Source organism: Apteryx mantelli, unplaced genomic scaffold, assembly GCF_036417845.1.
Source record: "Apteryx mantelli isolate bAptMan1 unplaced genomic scaffold, bAptMan1.hap1 HAP1_SCAFFOLD_289, whole genome shotgun sequence".
In the NCBI taxonomy this organism is placed as follows: Eukaryota; Metazoa; Chordata; class Aves; order Apterygiformes; family Apterygidae; genus Apteryx; species Apteryx mantelli.
In genome coordinates this window covers 40,412-59,962 of record NW_027118641.1, presented here as the reverse complement: position 1 = coordinate 59,962, position 19,551 = coordinate 40,412, and the positions used below count along the sequence as shown (strand labels likewise).

The 19,551-nt window shown below is 66.9% G+C and overlaps 2 protein-coding genes and 1 long non-coding RNA gene across 3 annotated transcripts in view; all 3 read left to right on the top strand.

Moving 5' to 3' along the window:
• Positions 1–257: 257 nt before the first annotated feature.
• On the top strand, positions 258–3,996 carry LOC136996241 (centrobin-like; the record flags this gene model as incomplete). The annotated part of the gene is made up of 5 exons (XM_067317168.1): positions 258–383; positions 863–950; positions 1,407–1,461; positions 2,358–2,523; positions 3,763–3,996. Coding segments are annotated over 5 exons (669 nt in total), but the record flags the coding sequence as incomplete, so codon positions are not given.
• A 2,144-nt stretch (positions 3,997–6,140) lies between these two features.
• Positions 6,141–8,387, top strand: LOC136996239 (uncharacterized). Its single transcript, XR_010887533.1, has 3 exons — positions 6,141–6,188; positions 6,835–6,903; positions 8,373–8,387. It is a non-coding gene; the product is annotated as an uncharacterized lncRNA (long non-coding RNA).
• Positions 8,388–13,695: 5,308 nt separating this feature from the next.
• The window catches only part of LOC136996237 (retinal guanylyl cyclase 1-like), a gene marked incomplete at its 5' end in the record, with an annotated part of 6,563 nt that continues 707 nt past the window's right edge, over positions 13,696–19,551 (top strand). Inside the window, 6 exon segments of the mRNA XM_067317165.1 lie at positions 13,696–14,335; positions 15,744–16,047; positions 17,249–17,412; positions 17,415–17,607; positions 18,513–18,596; positions 18,694–18,801. Coding sequence (XP_067173266.1) covers positions 13,696–14,335; positions 15,744–16,047; positions 17,249–17,412; positions 17,415–17,607; positions 18,513–18,596; positions 18,694–18,801 — 1,493 coding nt within the window.

Here is a 19,551-nt window from a genome sequence, read left to right as displayed (position 1 = left end):
AAGGGGAGGGGCTTAGGGGGTGGGGCTTCAGGGGAGGAGCTTCAGGGAGGGGTGGGGCTTAAGGCATTGGTCTCTGGGGAGGGGCTGCTAGGGGTGCGGCTGGCTTAAGGGGTGGGGCTTATGCAAGGGCTTCTGGGGGTGGGGTGGGGCCTGTGGGAGGGGTGTGGCTTCTGGAGGGGGTGGAGCTTCTCAGGGCTGGGCTGCTGGAGGTGGGGCTTTGGGGAGGGGGTGGGGCTTTGGGGTGGGGCTCCTGGAAGGGGAGGGGCTGTGGGGGTGGAACTCCTGATGGGGGCGGAGCTCCTGATGGGGGCGGGCCTTGGCCAGCGCAGGCGGAGCCTGAGGATGGGGAAGAGCAGCCCCAGGCCGAGGGGAGGGGCCTGCTGGTGAGTGGGTGGGGCTCCAGGGAGGGGTGGGGCTTCTGCCAGAGTGGGTGGAGCTTGTGCTGTGGGCTCAGGATGGGGGGTGGGGCCTGCTATGGGTGGGCAGGGCTTGCCGAACAGAGCAGGGTGGGGTCCACTGGGGGGCGTGGCTTGGCCTTGGGGGGTGGGGCCGGCTGTGAGTGGGCGGGGCCATGTGGGTGGCAGCTGGGCAGGTGGGGCTGGGGGAGGCGGGGCTTGGTGCTGTGGGTGGAGCTGGCAGTGGGGGTGGGGCCTATCCCAGGGGGTGGGGCTTATCCCAGGGGTGGGGCTTGCAGCAGGGGGGCGGAGCTTGTCACAGGAGGGCCGTGCCCGGGTGGGGGAGGGGGGAGGCTCAACCCGGTGCAGGGGCTGCAGGGTGGCTCCGGGGAGGGCGGGGCCTGCGGGGGGTGGGGCCTGCGGGGGGCGGGGCCTGCGGGGGGCGGGGCTCAGCGGGGTCCCGGCAGGGCGAGCGGCGCCGGGCGGCCGCGGTGGAGAACGTCCGGCGACGGCGGCTGCGGGGCTTCCTGGGGGGTGCCCGGCCCCCCCCGCCCGGTACGGGGGCGACTGGGAGGGACTGGGAGGAACTGGGGAAACTGGGAGGGACTGGGAGGGACTGGAATAACTGAGAGGAGCTGGGGGAAATGGAGGGATTGGGGGGAACTGGGAGAACTGGGAGGGACTGGGGGGATTGGGAGGAACTGGGGGAAGTGGAAGGATTGAGGGGAACTGGGATAACTGGGAGGGACTAGGGGGAACTGGATGGATTGGGGGGAACTGGGAGAGACTGGGATCAACTGGGAGGGACTGGGGGCAATTGGGGTTGGGGGGGGGTCGAGCACGTCGGGGGTGATCGGGGGCCTTTGAGGTTGTTGGGGGGGGTTGGGGGAGCAGTTGGGGGGTGTGGGGGGCAATTGGGGGGGGCTGGGGGCAATTGGGGTTGCAGGGGGGGCAGTTGGGGGGCGCCGGGGGGGGCAATTGGGGGGCTCTGACCCGTCCCCCCCCCCCCAGGACAGGGCAGAGCCGACGACTGGGGCGACGGCGACAGCGTCTCGGCCCTGCTGCGGTGAGGGTGCCCCCCCCCCCCGGGGACCCCCCCCCGGGACCCCCCCAGGGACCCCTGACCCCCCCCTGGGACCCCCCGGGGACCCCTGACCCCCCCCAGGGACCCCCGACCCCCCCCAGGGTGTCCTGACCCCCCCCCCGGGACCCCCAGCCCCCTCCCAGGGTGCCCCAACTCCCCCTGGGGTGCCCCAAACCCCCCCGGGATGTCCTGACCCCCCCCCCACCCCCCCCAGCACCCCCGAGTCCCCCTTGGGACCCCCCCACCCCCCTCCACCCCCCCCCACCCCACCTCTGGGTGCCCCTGGGACCCCCTGACCCCCCCCCCGAGACCCCCATCGCCCCCTGGGTGCCCCCTGGGACCCCCCCGGGACCCCCCTGACCCCCCCAGGACCCTCCTGGGACCCCTAACCCCCCCCCCGGGACCCCCCTGACCCCCCTGGGTGCCCCCCAAGACCCTCCAGGCCCCCCCGGGACCCCTCTGGGACCCCCAACCCCCCCCAGGGTGCCCCCCAGGACCCCCGACCCCCCCCCCAGAGACCCCCATCGCCCCCTGGGTGCCCCCTGGGACCCCCCCGGGACCCCCCTGACCCCCCCAGGACCCTCCTGGGACCCCTAACCCCCCCCCCGGGACCCCCCTGACCCCCCTGGGTGCCCCCCAAGACCCTCCAGGCCCCCCTGGGACCCCCCTGGGACCCCCACCCCCCCCCCCAGGGTGCCCCCCAGGACCCCCGACCCCCCCCCAGAGACCCCCATTGCCCCCTGGGTGCCCCCCAGGCCCCCCTGGGACCCCTGGGTGCCCCCCCGGGACCCCCGACCCCCCCCCGGGACCCCCCCATACCCGCACCCAAGGGTGCTGGGGGTCCCCAAGGCCCCACCGTGTCCCCTGTCCCCCCCCAGGTCCGTGCCGGAGCCCCCTTATCCCGGGGGGGGGCTGGAGCTGCCCTTTGACCTTGACCCCGACCTTGACCTTGACCCCGACCCTGACCTTGACCCCGACCTCGACCCCGGCCTGGCGCTGCCCCGGGCCTGGGCCGCCCTGCGGCAGGAGCGGGCGCGTCGCAAGGTGGGACACGGGGGGGGGGACACGGAGGGGGGGGACACGGGGGGGTCGTGGGGGTCCCTCGTGTCCCCTCCCCCCTGCCGGGGACCCCGTTTTGGGGCGAAACGGGGCGATTTTGGGTGCGCGAACCCCAAACCGGGGCGCTGCCACCCCCGGGGTCCCCGCGACGTCCCCACTTTGGGGGCAACTTTAGGGACCTGGGGGCAGATGTGGGGGGGGCAATTTTGGGGTCCCCAGCGAGATTTGGGGTCAGTTTGGGGGTTCCCCCCTTTTTCAGTCCCCATTTTGGGGCAAAACGGGGCAATTTTGGGTGCGCAAACCCCAAACCAGGGCGTTGCCATCCCAGAGTCCCCGCGATGTCCCCACTTTGGGGGCAGTTTGGGGACACCGGGGGCAGGTTTGGGGGGCAATTTTGGGGTCCCCAGCGGCATTTTGGGTCTGTTTGGGGGTTTTCCCCCTTTTTCAGTCCCATTTTGGGGCAAAACAGGGCGATTTTGGGCGCGTGAACCCCAAACTGGGGCGCTGCCACCCCTGGAGTCCCCACGACGTCCCCACTTTGGGGGCAACTTTAGGGACCTGGGGGCAGATTTGAGGGGCAATTTTGGGGTCCCCAGCGAGATTTGGGGTCAGTTTGGGGGTTCCCCCCTTTCTCGGTCCCCATTTTGGGGCAAAACAGGGCGATTTTGGGTGCACGAACCCCAAACCAGGGCGTTGCCATCCTGAGGTCCCCACGACGTCCCCATTTTGGGGATAGTTTGGGGGCACCGGGGGCAGATTTGGGGGCAATTTTGGGGTCCCCAGTGAGATTTGGGGACAGTTTGGGGTTTCCCCCCTTTTTCGGTCCCCTTTTTGGGGCAAAACAGGGCGATTTCGGGTGCGCAAACCCCAAACTGGGACGCTGCCATCCCAGAGTCCCTGCAACGTCCCCGCTTTGGGGACAGTTCTGGTGACCTGGGGACAGATCTAGGGGGCAATTTTGGGGTCCCCAGCGAGATTTTGGGGCAGTTTGGGGGTTCCCCCCTTTTTCAGTCCCCATTTTGGGGCAAAACGGGGCGATTTTGGGTGCGCAAACCCCAAACCAGGGCGCTGCCACCCCGGAGTCCCCGCGACGTCCCCGCTTTGGGGGCAGATTTGGGGGCGCCGGGGGCAGATGTGGGGGCCGGGCCGGGGCCGGGGGGGCAGTTGGGGGCTCCCCTCCCCCCCCCCAGGCCGCCGTTTTGGGGCGAATCGGGGCGGTTTCAGGCCGGCGAGCGGCAGAGCCGGTTGCTGCTGCGCCGCGTCGGGAACCTGCAGCGACGAGCCGCCGCCGCCGGAGCCGCCGAGAGGAGCCGGGAAGCCGTCGTGAGGCAGCTGGATCGCGTGAGCCGCGATGGGGAGATTCCCGGGATGGGGGAGATTCCTGGGATGGAGCCATTCCTGGGACGGGGAGATTCTCAGCACAGGGAGATTCCAAGAACGGGGAGATTCCCAGGGTGAATCCCCAGATGGGGCCATTCCCAGGATGGGATGATTCCTAGGATGAGGAGATTCCTGGGACGAATCCCGGGATGGGGCTGCTCCTGGAATGGGGAGATTCCCAGGGTGATTCCCAGGATAGGGAGATTCCCAGGGCAGTTCCTGGGATGGGGAGATTCCCAGGGTGAATCCCGGAATGGGACCGTTCCTGGGATGGGATGATTCCTGGCAGGGGGAGATTCCTGGGATGAATTCCAGGATGGGGTTGCTCTTGGGATGGGGAGATTCCCAGGGTGAATCCCAGGATGGGGCCATTCCCAGGATGAGAAGATTCCTGGGATGGAGAGATTCCTGAGATGAGGCCATTCCCGGGATGGAGCTATTCCCAGGACAGGGAGATTCCCAGGATGGGGCAATTCCCAGAGCGAATCTCAGGATGGGGCTGTTCCCAGGGTGATTTCCAGAATGGGGCAATTCCCAGGAATAGGGATAGGGTGATTCCTGGGGCAAATCCTAGGTTGGGGTGATTCCTGAGACAGGGAGATTCCTGGGATGGGGTGAATCCTGGGATAGGGTGAATCCAGGGATGGAGAGATTTCTGGGATGAGGCAATTCCTGGGGTGAATCCTAGGACGGGGCAATTCCCAGGGTGATTCCCAAGACAGGGAGATTCCCAGGATGGGGAGATTCCCGGGGTGAATCCTGGGACGGGGTGATTCCCGGGAACAGGGATGGGGCGATTTCCGGGATGGGGCAATTCTCAGGAACGGGGTCATTCCCAGGGTGAATCCCAGGATGGGGCAAATCCCGGGACAGGGCTATATCTGGGATGGGGACGGGGCGATTCCTGGGAACGGGGCTGGTGGCCGGGGGGCAGTTGTGGGATCCGTGGGGCAGTTGCACGTCCCCGAGGTGGATCCCCGGGGCAGATCCGGGGGGCAGTTGCGGGATCTGGGGGGCAGTTGCGGATCCCAGGGGTGGATCCATGGGGCAGTTGCGGATCCGTGGGGCAGTTGTGGACCCATGGGGCAGTTACGGGTCCCTGGAGCAGTTGTGAGATCCATGGGGCAGTTGCGGATGCCCGGGGCGGATCCGGGGAGCAGTTGCGGGATCCGGGGGGCAGTTGCGGGTCCCCGGGGCGGATCCCTGGGGCAGATCCAGGGGGCAGTTGCGGATCCCGGGAGTGGATCCATGGGGCAGTTGCAGGTCCCTGGGGCAGTTGCGGATCCGTGGGGCAGTTGTGGATCCATGGGGTGGATCCGTGGGGCAGTTGCGGGACCCATGGGGCAGTTATGGGTGGGTCCCTGGAGCAGTTGTGGGATCCATGGGGCAGTTGCGGGATCCATGGGGCAGTTGCGGTCCCTGGGGCAGTTATGGATCCCAGGGGTGGATCCGTGGGGCAGTTGCGGGATCCATGGGGCAGTTACGGGTCCCTGAGCAGTTGTGGGATCCATGGGGCAGTTGTGGGATCCCTGGGGCAGTTGCAGGATCCATGGGGCAGTTGCGGGTCCCTGGGGCAGTTATGGATCCCAGGGGTGGATCCATGGGGCAGTTGCAGGTCCCTGGGGCAGTTGCGGATCTGGGGGGCAGTTGCGGATTCCCAGGGCGGATCTGTAGGGCAGTTGTGGGTCCCTGGAGCAGTTGTGGGATCCATGGGGCAGTTGTGGGTCTGTGGGGCGGATCCATGGGGCAGTTGCGGGATCCATGGGCAGTTGCAGGTCCCTGGGGCAGTTGTGGATCCGTGGGGTGGATCCGTGGGGCAGTCGTGGGATCCATGGGGTAGTTGCGGGATCCGGGGGGCAGTTGCGGATCCGTGGGGCAGTTGCGGGATCCATGGGGCAGTTGCGGGTCCCTGGGGCAGTTGTGGGTCCCTGGGGCAGTTGCGGATCCGTGGGGCGGATCCATGGGGCAGTCGCGGGATCCGGGGGGCAGTTGCGGATCTGGGGGGGCAGTTGCGGGTCCCCAGGGCGGATCCGGGGGGCAGTTGCGGGATCCATGGGGTAGTTGCGGGATCCGGGGGCAGTTGCGGGATCCGGGGGGGCAGTTGCGGGTCCCTGGGGCAGTTGCGGGTCCCCGGGGCGGATCCGGGGGGGGGGGGGGGGCGGATCCGGGGCGCAGATCCGCCGGGATCCCGCAGACGCTGGCGGCGGTGGCTCAGGCTGGCCGGCCGGCAGGAGGCAGCGGCGGCCGCGGAGCGGCGGCAGCTCGCCCAGGTGGGGCCCAGGCGTCCGGGAGCCCCCCCAACCCCCCCCCACCCACCTAGGGGCCCAGGCGTCTGGGACCCCCCCCCAACCCCCCCCCACACACCAGGGGCCCAGGCGTCCGGGACCACCCCCCCACCCCCCGTCCAGGGGCCCAGGCGTCCGGGACCCCCCCCAACCCCCCCACCCCCCCCCACCCACCTAGGGGCCCAGGCGTCCGGGACCCCCCCCAACCCCCCCACACACCAGGGGCCCAGGCGTCCGGACCCCCCCCAACCCCCCCCCCACCCCCCGTCCAGGGGCCCCAGGCGTCCGGGACCCCCCCAACCCCCCCACACACCAGGGGCCCAGGCGTCCGGGACCCCCCCAACCCCCATCCAGGGGCCCAGGCGTCCGGGACCCCCCCCAACCCCCCCCACCCCCCGTCCAGGGGCCCAGGCGTCCGGGAACCCCCCCAACCCCCCCCACCCCCTGTCCAGGGGCCCAGGCGTCCGGGTGCCCCCCACCCATGGGCCCAGGCGTCCGGGAGCCTCCAACCCTCCCGGGGGCCCAGGCGTCCGGGCGCCCCCCACCCTGTGGGCCCAGGCGTCCGGGTGCCCCCCCACCCCGCGGGGCCCAGGCGTCCGGGCGCGAGGGACCCAGGCGTCCGGGCGCGCAGGAGGTGACGTCGCTGCGGAGGCGCCTGACGGCGGCGGAGGCCGAGCTGAGGCGCGAGCAGGCGGCCGGGGTGAGGCCCTTCCCAGCATGCCCTGGGGCCGCGGCGCGGGGACGAGGCGGGGTGACGCGGGGACCACGCGGGGTGACGCGAGGAAACGGGGCGATGATGCAGTAACGGTGACAAAACGGGGTGACACACGGTGACAAAAACGGGGTGACACGGTGACACACGGTGACAAAGCGGGGTGATGCAGGAACGGTGACAAAACGGGGCCGCGCGGTGACAAAAGCAGTGATACGGTGACAAAATGAGGTGACACAGTGACACACGGTGACAAAGCGGGGTGACACAGGAACGGTGACAAAACGGGGGCCGCGCGGTGACAAAAGGGGGCGATGCGGTGACAAAATGAGGTGACGCAGAGCAAAGCAGAGTGACAATAACGTGATAAAGCAGGATGACGCAGTGACAAAGCGGGGTGACACAATGACACGGTGACAAAATGGGGTGGCGCGGCGGCGTGAGGGTTGCGACGGTGACAAATTAGCGTAACACAGTGACGTGACACTGTGGCGCAGCGATGTGATAGTGACAAAGCGGCGCGGTGATGTGTGACGTGGTGGTCTGGTGATATAGTGACGGTGACAAAATGGTGTGGCCCAGTGACACAGTGACGTGACACAGTTGTGTGGTGACGCAACAGGCAGAGGGCGTGGGGGGTGTGGGGACACGCTGATGGGGACGTGGTGACCCGGTGACGTGGTGATGCTGGGACACGGTGACGTGGAGACCCGGTGAGTTGACGCAGTGACGGGGCGGCACGGGTGACAAGTGACATGACGCAGCGGGGAAGTGCGGTGACGGACGTAGGGGACGAGGCAGCGACGTGGTGGGTGGTGGGGTGACGTGGTGTCACGGTGACGCGGTGGTTGGGTGACGGGGTGTCGCGGTGACACGGTGGTGGGGTGGCCGGCTGATGGGGTGACACGGTGACACGGTGGCCGGGCGATGCGGTGACACGATGGTTGGGTGCCGTGGTGACAGGGGTTCTGGGATACTGCGGTGACGTGGTGATCGAGTGACAGAGTGGTGTGGAGACACAGTGACACGGGTGACAAGGTGACACACTGACATGGCAGTTGGGTGACAGGGTGAAGTTTTGCCAGGGTATCGTGGCAGGCAGGTGACACAGCTGCAGTGCGCAGGTGACAATGGTGACGTGGCGGCTGCCTGACGGGTGACATGGCGGCTAGTCGGCACGGTGACACGGCAGTTGGGTGGCACAGCGGTTGGGTGACACGGCGGTTGGGTGACGTGCCACCAGGGCGGTCGGCTGCCGCGGCGGCTGGGCGACAAGGGTGACATGGGCGATAGGGTGACACAGCAACACGGCCAGGTGACACGGTGACATGGTTGGGGGACACAGCGGTTGGGTGACGCGCCGACGGGGGGTCGGGGGGGGTCGGGTGACGGGGCGCTGCGGTGACACGGTGATGTGGTGACACGGTGACGCGGTGACACGGTGGCCCCGTCCCCAGGAGCAGGAGCGGGTGACGCTGCGGCAGGAGCTGGAGCAGCGGAGCCGGGAGCTGCGCGAGGCCCAGAGTCGGCACCAGGTCCCGGACGCCTGGGCCCCTTTTTTGGGGGGGAGGGGCAGGGATGGGACCTCCCGGACGCCTGGGCCCCCAGTGCCACCTCCCCCCCTCACAGGTGGCCACGGAGCAGCTCCAGGCCGAGGTGACGTCGCTGCGGCAGGAGCGGGACCAGCTGCGGCGGGAGCTGGAGCTGGGCAAGGTGACAGGGGGACACGGGGGACATGGGGGGACATAGAGGGACACGGGGGACATGGAGGTCATGGAGGGACATGGGGGGACATGGAGGTCATGGAGGGACATGGGGGGACATGGGGGACATGGGGGGACATGAGGGACATAGAGGAACATGGGGGGACATGGAGGGACATGGGGGGACATGAGGGACATGGAGGGACATGGGGGACATGGAGGGACATGAGGGACATGAGGGACATGGAGGGACATGAGGGACATGAGGGACATGGAGGGACATGAGGGACATGGAGGGACATGGGGGGACATGGGGGGACATGGAGGGACATGGGGGACATGGAGGGACATGGGGGACATGGGGGACATGGAGGGACATGGGGGGACATGGGGGACATGGGGGGACATGGAGGGACATGGAGGGACATGAGGGACATGGGGGACATGGAGGGACATGGAGGGACATGAAGGGACATGGGGGACATGGAGGGACATGAAGGACATGGAGGGACATGGGGGACATGGAGGGACATGGAGGGACATGGAGGAACGTGGGGAGACATGGAGGGACATGGAGGGACACGGGGGACATGAAGGGACATGGAGGACATGGAGGGACACGGGGGGACACGGAGGGACATGGAGGACATGGAGGGACACGGGGGGACATGGAAGGACATGGGGGACATGGAGGGACACAGGGGTGTCCCCATGTCCCCATGGTGGTGACGCCTGTGTCCCCGTGTCCCCGGCCAGGCTGGCGCAGCCCCACGCGGAGCCGCAGCCACCCCCCTGCCCCCCCGAGGCCCCACGAACTCGGCTCGCGGCCCGGCGGGACCCAGGCGTCCGGGAGCCCCCTCGCCCCGGGGGGCCCAGGCGTCCGGGCGCCCCCCCTGGAGGGGACCCAGGCGTCCGGGCGCCCCCTGCCCCCGCCGGGACCCAAACACCCCCCGGTGACAACCAGGGGGCCATCGAGCCCATTTTGAGGGACATCAAGCCCGTTTTGGGGACATCGAGCCGGTTTTGCGGCCATCGAGCCCATTTTGGGGGAGAGCCCATTTTGGGGGACATCAAGCCGGTTTTGGGGACATCAAGCTGGTTTTGGGGCCATTGAGCCCATTTTGAGGGACATCAAGCCAATTTTGGGGACATCAAGCCCATTTTGAGGGCCATCAAGCCAGTTTTGGGGACATCAAGCCCATTTTGAGAGACATCAAGCCAGTTTTGGGGACATCAAGCTGGTTTTGGGGCCATCAAGCCCATTTTGAGGGACATCAAGCCAATTTTGGGGACATCAAGCCCATTTTGAGAGACATCAAGCCGGTTTTGGGGACATCATCCCCATTTTGAGGAACATCAAACTGGTTCTGGGGCCATCAAGCCGGTTTTGGGGACATCGAGCCCATTTTGGGAACATCGTCCCCGTTTTGGGGGACATCATGCCATTTTGAGGGACATTGTGCCATTTTGAGGGACATCACGCCGGTTTTGGGGCCACCGTCCCCGTTTTGGGGGCCGTTGGGGCAGTTTTGGGGCTCCCTCCTGCCCCCGGCTCGCGGTTCTGGCTCCGAATAAACTTGGGATTTTTGCACCCGTGTCCGTGTCCCCATGTGTGATGCCACGTGTGTCCCATGTCCCCATGTCCCCATCCGTGTCCCCATGTCCCTGTCTGTGTCCTGTGTCCCCATGCGTCTGCCATGTCCCTGTGTCCTCATGTGTGTCCTGCATCCCCACGCGTGTCCCATGTCTGTCCCATGTCCTCATGCATGTCGTCCCCGTGTCCCCATGTGTGTCCCGTGTCCCCATCCGTGTCCCTGTGTCCCATGTCCCCGTGTCCCCATCTGTGTCCCTGTGTCCCATGTCCATGTCCCCATCCGTGTCCCTGTGTCCCATGTCCCCATGTCCCCATCCGTGTCCTGTGTCCCCACACGTGTCCTATCTCCGTGTCCCCATCCGTGTCCTGTGTCCCCACACATCTCCCATGTCCCCCTGTCCCCATCCACGTCCTGTCCCCCGTGTCCCCCTTTCCGTGTCTCTGTCCCCGGGGGCCAGGCAGCGCCCGGACGCCTGGGTCCCCGGCATGGCGCACACGCGTGTCCCCTCGCACACGCGTGTGCCCTGCCCCCCCCCGGCGCCCTCCCCCGCTTCGTTAAGCCGCTTACGCTAACGAGCCCAGGCCGGGATTAACCCCCCCCCCCCCCCCCCCCGGCGCCGGTTCGCACACGCAGCAGCGGCGCCGGCACCCGGGCGCAGCCGGAGCCGGGACCCAGGCGTCCGGGGGGGGCAACCGCCCCCCCAGCCCCCCCCTCCAGGTAAGGGCCCCCAGCGCTGCCCCCGGACGCCTGGGCCCCCCCCCCAACCACCCCTAGTCTGGTGTGTGTGTCCCTGCCCCGGACGCCTGGGCCCCTTTTCCCGGACACCTGGGCCCCCACCCGGACGCCTGGGCCCCCCATCCCGAATGTCTGGGCCCCCACCTGGACACCTGGGCCCCATCTCAGACACCTGGGTCCCTTCCCCGGACACCTGGGCCCCCACCCAGATGTGTGGGTCACAGCCCCGGACGCCTGGGCCCCCCAGCCTGGACGCCTGGATCCCTTTCCCTGGATGCATGGGTCCCCCTGCCCGGACGCCTGGGCCCCTGCCCGGATGCCTAGGTCCCTCCCTGGATGCCTGGACCCTCACCCGGACGCCTGGGTCCCCACCTGGACACCTGGGTCCCCTGACCGGACACCTGGGCCCCTTCCCTGGACGCCTGGGTCCCTTTCCCGAACACCTGGGCCCCCAGCCTGGACACCTGGGTGCCCCACCTGGACGCCTGGGTCCCCACCCGGACACCTGGGTCCCTGCCCGGACGCCTGGGCCCCCCACCCCGAATGCCTGGGCCCCTTCCCCGGACGCCTGGGTCCCTTCCCTGGACGCCTGGGCCCCTTCCCCGGACGCCTGGGTCCCTTCCCGGATGCCTGGGCCCCTTCCCTGGACGTCTGGGCCCCTTCCCTGATCGCCTGGGTCCTCGCTCGGACGCCTGGGCCCCCACCTGGACACCTGGGTCCCCTGACCGGACGCCTGGGTCCCTTCCCTGGACATCTGGGTCCCTTCCCGGATGCCTGGGCCCCTTTCCCGAACAGCTGGACCCCCCAGCCTGGACACCTGGGTGCCCCACCCGGACGCCTGGGTCCCTGCCCGGACGCCTGGGCCCCTTCCCTGGACACCTGGGTCCTGGGTGCAGGACATTGGGGCTCCCTGCCAGGCCGGGGGGGGGTGGATGGGTGTGTTGCACACGCGTGTGTCAGCGCAGGCGTGTCCTCGCACACGCGTGTGCCGGGGGGGGGGGTGACATCACTCATCGGAGCCGCCGGCGGGGGATGAAGGCGCCGGGAATAGCCGGGGCGGGATTACGGCACCGCCCGACCCCGGGTGACCCCCCGGAGGCCGTGGCGCAGGCGTGGGCGGGCGCCGGGACACGCGTGTGCGGGGACACGCGTGGGCGCGACCCCCCCCCTCCCCCGCCACCCATTTACCCCAGGGACACCCCCCCTCCCCCCCCAAAAAATAATCTGCCCCTGGGCCCCTCAATTTGCCCCAGCTCCGCTTTATTTGCCCCGGGGACCCCCCCCCCCAAATTACCCCCCCCAACCCTGCCCCAAGACCCCCCCCAAAATCTGCCCGGGCCCCCCCCCGTTTGCCCCCCCCCCCCCGCACGTGGCCGGGGCCCAGGCGTCCCCGCGGGGTTAAGCCGGGTTTAATCGTCCCAGGCCGGGCTGGGGGTGGGGGGGAGGGGATTAAACCGCAGGGGCTGATGGGATTGCGGCCGCTCGCCCATCCCCCGCACCGGTCCTGGGGGGGGGCCCAGGCGTCCGGGTGCCCCTATTCCCCCCCCCCCCCAAAAAGGGGCCCAGGCGTCCGGGTGCCCCTATCCCCCCTCCCCCCCAAAAGGGGCCCAGCGTCCGGGCCATCTCCTCACCCCTCCCCCCCCCCCTTGCAGGTGGCACCCCGGGCCCCCCCCAACCCGCCATGGTGGCGTCACGTCCCCTCCCGCCGGCCACGGCCCCTGAGGGCGTGAGGACCCCCGGCCACCCGGACCATGTGGCCCCACGGCGACGTCATCGCCCACGGTGACGTCATTGCCCACGGTGACATCGCCCACGGTGACATCACCTCTCCCGGTGACATCTGCCGCGGTGGCATCTGCCGTGGTGACGTCTCCCACGATGACTTTGCCCCTGGTGGCTTCCGCCGTGGTGGCGTCTCCCACCGTGACGTCATCTCCCACCGTGGCGTCTTCCACGGTGACATCTCCCGTGGTGACATCTCCCCCAGGGACATTTCCCACGGTGGTATCTCCCACAGTGACTTTACCCACGGTGGCATGTCCCACGGCGGTGGCATCTCCCATGACAGCATCTGCCATAGCGGCATCTTGCATGGTGGCAGCTCCCATGAAGACATTGCCCATGGTGGCACCTCCCACGGTGGCATCTCCCATGACGGCGTCTCTCACAGTGGTGGCATCGCCCATGACGATATCTCCCGCAGTGCCATCTCGCATGGTGGCATCTCCCATGACAGCGTCTCCCAAGGTGGCATCTCCCATGGTGGTGTCACCTTCCACAATGGCATCTCCTATGATGACACCTCCCACGATAGTGGCATGTCCCACAATGGTGGCATCTCCCATGGTGGTGTCACATTCCATGATGGCACCTCCCACGACGGCATCTCCCACTGTGGTGGCACTTCCCATGATGGCATCTCCATGGTTGCACCTCCAATGGTGGTGACCTCCCCTGTGACGGCATCTCCATGGTGGCATCTCACACGATGGCACCTCCCATGATGGCATCTCCCATGACAGTGGCACCTCCCATGACGGCATCTCCCATGGTGGCACCTCCAACGGTGGTGACCTCTCCCATGACGGCATCTCCCATGGTGGCACCTCCCATGGTGGCATCTCCCATCGTGGTGGCACCTCCCATGACGGCGTCTCCCATGACAGCATCTCCAACAGTGGTGACCTCTCCCGTGACGGCATCTCCCACGGTGGCACCTCCCGCGGCTTCCTCCTCCGCCTCTCCAACCACCCCCGGTGGCCCCACCGCCTCTTCACCTCCTCCTCCTCCTCCTCCTGCCCACGCCCCCTTCGCAGGGAGCCACCTTCAAGGTGGGGGTGATGGGTCCTTGGAGCTGCGACCCTCTCCTGGCCCGGGCCCTGCCCGACGTGGCCTCCCGCCTGGCCGTCACCCGACTCAACCGAGACCCGACGTTCAACGGGGGCTACTGGTGGGACGCGGTGGTGCTGCCGGAGGCGTGCGACACCCCCCGGGCCGTGGCGGGGCTGTTGGGCGCCGAACGCTACGTGGCGGCGTTGGTGGGACCTCTCAACCCGGCGGCTTGCGGGGCCGCGGGTCTCCTGGCCGCCGCTTGGAACAAGCCCTTGGTGTCCTGGGGGTGCTTGGGTCCACCGGACGGGTGGCCCACCTTGACGGCGCCGTTGCCGGCACCCGCCGGGTTGCTTCACGCCATCCTGCGCTTCTTCCGTTGGGCCCACGTGGCCGTGGTCACCGGCCGCCACGACCTCTGGCGCGAGGTGGGGCAGGGTTTGGCCGACGGGCTCCGGGCTCAGGGGCTTCCCGTCACCGTGGTCACCTCCGCCGGTCCCCGCGAGGACGAGGCTCGAGACGCCCTGCGGCGGGTGCAGCGGGCCGACGGCGTCAGAGGTGCGGGGAGGAGGGTGGGAAGGGGGAGAGGGGACGGTGGGAGGAGGAGGAGGTTGGATGGAGGAAGGAGGGATGGGTGGAGGAGGTGGGCACGGATGGAGGGAGGAAGGGTGGAGGGAGATGGAGATGGTCGGGAGAAGGAGAACTGGAGATGGAGGAGGTGAGCATGGATGGATGGAAGAAGGGTGGATGGAGATGGTTGGGTGAAGGAGAACTGGAGATGGAAGAGGTGAGCATGGATGGTGGAAGAAGGATGGAGATGGAGATGGTTGGGTGAAGGAGAACTGGAGATGGGGAGGTGAGCATGGATGGATGGAGGAAGGGTGGAGATGGCGATGGTTGGGTGAAGGATGGCTGGAGATGGAGGAGGTGGGCATGGATGGATGGAGGAAGGGTGGAGATGGAGACGGTTGGGTGAAGGATGGCTGGAGGTGGGCATGGACAGAGGAAAGAGGGATGGATGGATGGAGATAGCATGTTGGAATGGATGGAAGAAGGAAGGATGGAGAGAGATGGAGGAGGTTGGGTGAAGGATAGCTGGAGATGGAGGAGGTGGGCACAGATGGATGGAGGAAGGATGGATGGACATAGAGATGGTTGGGTGAAGGATGGCTGGAAATGGCCAAGGTGGGCATGGACAGATGAAGGAGTTGGGCATGGATGGATAGATGGAGGAAGGACAGATGGTGAAGGTGGGCATGGACGGATGAAGGAAGGATGGCTGGAGATGGAGATGGTTGGGTGAAGGACAGCAGGAGATGGAGGAGGTGGGCATGAATAGCTGGAGGAAGGCTGGGTGGAGATAGAAGAGGTGGCTACGGACGGATGGAGAAAGGACGGATGGAGATGGAGGAGGTGGGCATGGGTGGATGGAGGAAGGACAGCTGGAGATGGAGATGGTTGGGTGAAGGACAGCTGGAGATGGAGGAGGTGGGCATGGATGGATGGAGGAAGGATGGATGGAGATGAAGGAGGTGGGCATGGATGGATGGAGGAAGGATGGATGGAGATGGTTGGGTGAAGGACAGCTGGAGATGGAGGAGGTGGGCATGGGCAGATGGAAGAAGGATGGATGGATGGAGATGGAGGAGGTGAGGATGGATGGATGGAGGAAGGATGGATGAAGATGGAGGAGGTGGGCATGGGTGGATGGAGGAAGGAAGGACGGATGGAGATGGAGGAGGTGGGTATGGATGGATGGATGAAAGAAGGATGGAGATGGTTGGGTGAAGACAGCTGGAGATGGAGGAGGTGCCCTTGGATAGATGGGTGAAGAACGTCAGGAGATGGCAGCAGCAGGCACGCATGGCCGACCCAAGGCTAACCAAGGGCCGCGGGCGGGTGGCCGGGACGGGTGACCGAGGTGACCCACCCCGCGACTCACCCCGACCACCGCCCCGGCCGGCAGCGGTGGTGCTGTGCATGCACTCGGCGCTGCTGGGCGGCGAGGAGCAGCGGGTGCTGCTGGAGAAGGCGGCGGACATGCGCATGACCGACGGCACCTACGTCTTCATCCCCTACGACGTCCTCGCCTTCCCCCTGCCCTACCGCCGCCTGCCCTACGCCGTCCTGGCCAACAACACCAAGCTGCGCCTGGCCTACGACGCTGTCCTCACCGTCACCGTCGACTCGCCCCGGCTGGGCTTCCACGAGGTCCTGCGCCAAGCCCAGGAGGCCTACGAGGTCCCCGGCCACGTCAACCCCACCCAGGTGTGTGGGTGGAGAGGGATGGAGCACCACCGTGGGGGCTGGGGTGGGGTGGCTGGAGTCATCGGTGGACGCTGGGGAGGACGTGGTTGGTGGAGAACCCGCTGGAGGGCTTCGGGTGGTGCATCCGTGGCCTGTTGGTGCTGGAGAGAGGGGACCATGGTCAACGGTGTCGGGTGGAGGTGACTGCGGCCAATGAGACTTGAGGAGAGAAGATGCGGCCAATGGGAGCGAGGTGGAGGTGGTCATGGCCAACGGGTGTCGGGTGGAGGTGACTGCGGCCAATGGGACTTGAGGAGAGAAGATGCGGCCAATGGGAGTGAGGTGGAGGTGGTCACGGCCAACGGGTGTCGGGTGGAGGTGACTGCGGCCAATGGGACTCAAGGAGAGAAGATGCGGCCAATGGAGCGAGGTGGAGGTGGTCACGGCCAACGGGAGCAGTGTGGAGATGGTCATGGCCAGGGAGGGGTGGAATGGAGATGACCCTGGCCAATGGGCATTGGGTAGCCAATGGCCAGTGGGCATTGGTGGAGGAGACCGTGGCCAACAGGTGGTGGGCAGAGAGGATGATGGCCAATGGGAGCTGGCTAGAGTTGACTGTGGCCAATGGGACATGTGGAGAGATGACCATGGCCAATGGGAGCAGAGTGGAGATGACCATGGCAACAGGAGCAGGCTGGAGGTGGTCATGGCCAACAGAGCAGGTTGGAGGTGGCCATGGCCAACAGGAGCAGGGTGAAGGTGACTGTGGTCAACAGGAGCAGGTTGGAGGTGGCCATGGCCAACAGGAGTGGAGGTGGCCATGGCCAATGGGAGCAGGCTGGAGATGACCATGGCCAACAGGAGCAGGTTGGAGGTGGCCATGGCCAACAGGAGCAGGCTGGAGATGACCATGGCCAACAGGAGCAGGCTGGAGGTGGCCATGGCCAATGGGAGCAGGCTGGAGATGACCATGGCCAACAGGAGCAGGCTGGAGGTGGCCATGGCCAACAGGAGCAGGGTGAAGGTGACTGTGGTCAACAGGAGTGGAGGTGGCCATGGCCAATGGGAGCGGGGTGGCCATGGCCATGGCCAACAGGAGCAGGCTGGAGACAACCGTGGCCAAAGGGAGCGGAAGTGGCCGTGGCCAGCGAGCTCGTCACGTGGGTGCCACCACGGCCGCCCCCAAGGTCCCCCCCCCGACACCCCCCTCTCCTCGCCCCACAGGTCCACACCGCTCTTCGCCACCATCTACAACTCCATCCTCCTCCTGGCCAAGGCGGTGGAGGCCACGCGGCGCTCCGGGAGCTGGGTGACGGGCACCAACGTGGCCGAGCACGTCCGCGACTTCGACCTGGAGGGCTTCTGCCAGCCGCTGGCCGTGGACGAGGACGGGACGTCAACGTCCCCTACGTGGTGCTGGACACGGACGGCGAGGGCGACCGGTTGTGGCCCGTCTACGGGCTGGAGCCGGGCACCCGGCGGCTCCGTTCCCTGGACCGCGGAATCCACTGGCCCCGCGGCGCCGGACCCGGCACCGACTCCGGGTGCTGGTTCGAGTCGGGCGTCATCTGCAACGGGGGTGAGCGAGGGCCGGGGACGCCCGCGGTGGCACCCGCGGTGGCACCCGCCACCCGGCGGTCTGGTTCTCCTGTCCCTCCCCGTGTGTCGCCCGTCCTGCTGCCTTCTCCGACCTCTCCTTGCTCCCTCTGAAGGTGTCCCCGTCTGTCCGTCCGTCCCTCTGGCCTCGTGCAAGGCCATCTGTCCGTCTGTCTATCCATCCATCCATCTACCCACCCATCCATCCGTCTGTCCATCTATCACTCCATCTACCCATCCATCCATCTCCCTCCATCCATCCATCCTCTGTCCTCTTACAAATCCATCCGTCCATCTGTCCACCTGACCAGCCATCTACCCATCCATCCATCCATCTGTCCATCCATCCATCCCTCTGTCCTCTTACAAATCCATCCATCCGTCCACCTGACCAGCCATCTATCCATCCATCCATCCATCCATCCATCTCCCTCCATCCATCCATCCATCCCTCTGTCCTCTTACAAGTCCAACCATCTGTCCAGCCACCCCTCTATCCGTCTCTCCATCCATCCATCTGTCCATCCATCCGTCCATCCATCCATCATCCATCTATCCATCTTTCTATTTCTACCTTCATCATCCATCTATCTCACCATCCATCAGTCCATCTCTCCATCCATCCATCCATCCATTTCTCCATCCATCTGTCTGTCCATCCATCCCTCCATCCATCTATCCATCCCTCTGTCCCTCCTTCCATCATCCATCCACCCATCCGTCCTTCCGTTAGTCCATCGGACCCCTTCTTCTCCCTCCTCCATCTCTCCGCCCCGTACCCCGTTCTCACGGGGGCCGGCTGTGGGTGGCCGTGGCACGTGGCCGTGGGTGGCCGTGGGTGGCCGTGGGTGGTCCCTCCAGGCCTTCACCCTCCTTCTTCTCTCCCGCGCAGGGTGGACGCCACCTTCATCCTCCTCGTGTTCGTCTCTGTCTCCGCCCTCAGCACGGCGGGGGCCGCCCTCGCCTACTTCGTCAGGTGGGTGCCACCTCAGCGAGGTCCACGGGGTGGCCGGGGACAAGCCGGGTCCCCATGGTGGACCCCCATCACCCCATGTCCCCCCTCACCCCCACAGGCGCCACATCCAGCAGGCCCAGCTGATGAAGGGGCCCAACAAGATCATCCTCACCATGGAGGACCTGACGTTCATCGACACCCAGAGCAGCAAGCGGGTGAGCGATGGGTGGGGATGGGGGTCATGGCCACGTTGCCTCGTGGGGCCTCGGTGTCCCCAAGGGGGTCTGGAAGGGAGAGCCATGGCCTGATGTCTCTTCCCATGGCTAGGATCTGCCTTGGGAGGAGATCCACGGGCTGGTGGGTCTCCGTGGGTGACGTGTCCCTGCAGGTGGCAGGTCCATGTGGCCTGACATCTGCCCCGTGGCCAGGCTCTGCCTTGGGAGGGGATGGACGGGCTGGTGGGTCTCCGTGGGTGACGTGTCCCCACGTCCTGATGGGTCCCCATGGCTGCCACGTCTCCGTGGGTGATGTCCCCATGGCCAGACATGTCTCCACGTGCTGATGTGTCCCCATGGCTACCACATCTCCGTGGGTGACGTCCCCATGGCCAGACATGTCCCGTGGACAGATGGGTCCCCGTGGCTGCCACATCTCCATGGGTGACGTCTCCATGGCCAGACACGTCCCATGTCCTGACGTGTCCCCATGTCCTACCACGTCCCCACCTCCTGATGGGTCCCCATGGCTCCCACATCTCCATGGGTGACGTCCCCATGGCCAGACATGTCCATGGCCAGATGGGTCCCCATGGGTGACGTCCTCATGGCCAGACATGTCTCCACGTGCTGATGGGTCCCCATGGCTCCCACACCTCCATGGTCGATGTCCCCATGATCAGACATGTCCCATGGCCAGATGGGTCCCCGTGGCTGCCACATCTCCATGGGTGACATCCCCATGATCAGACATGTCCCAA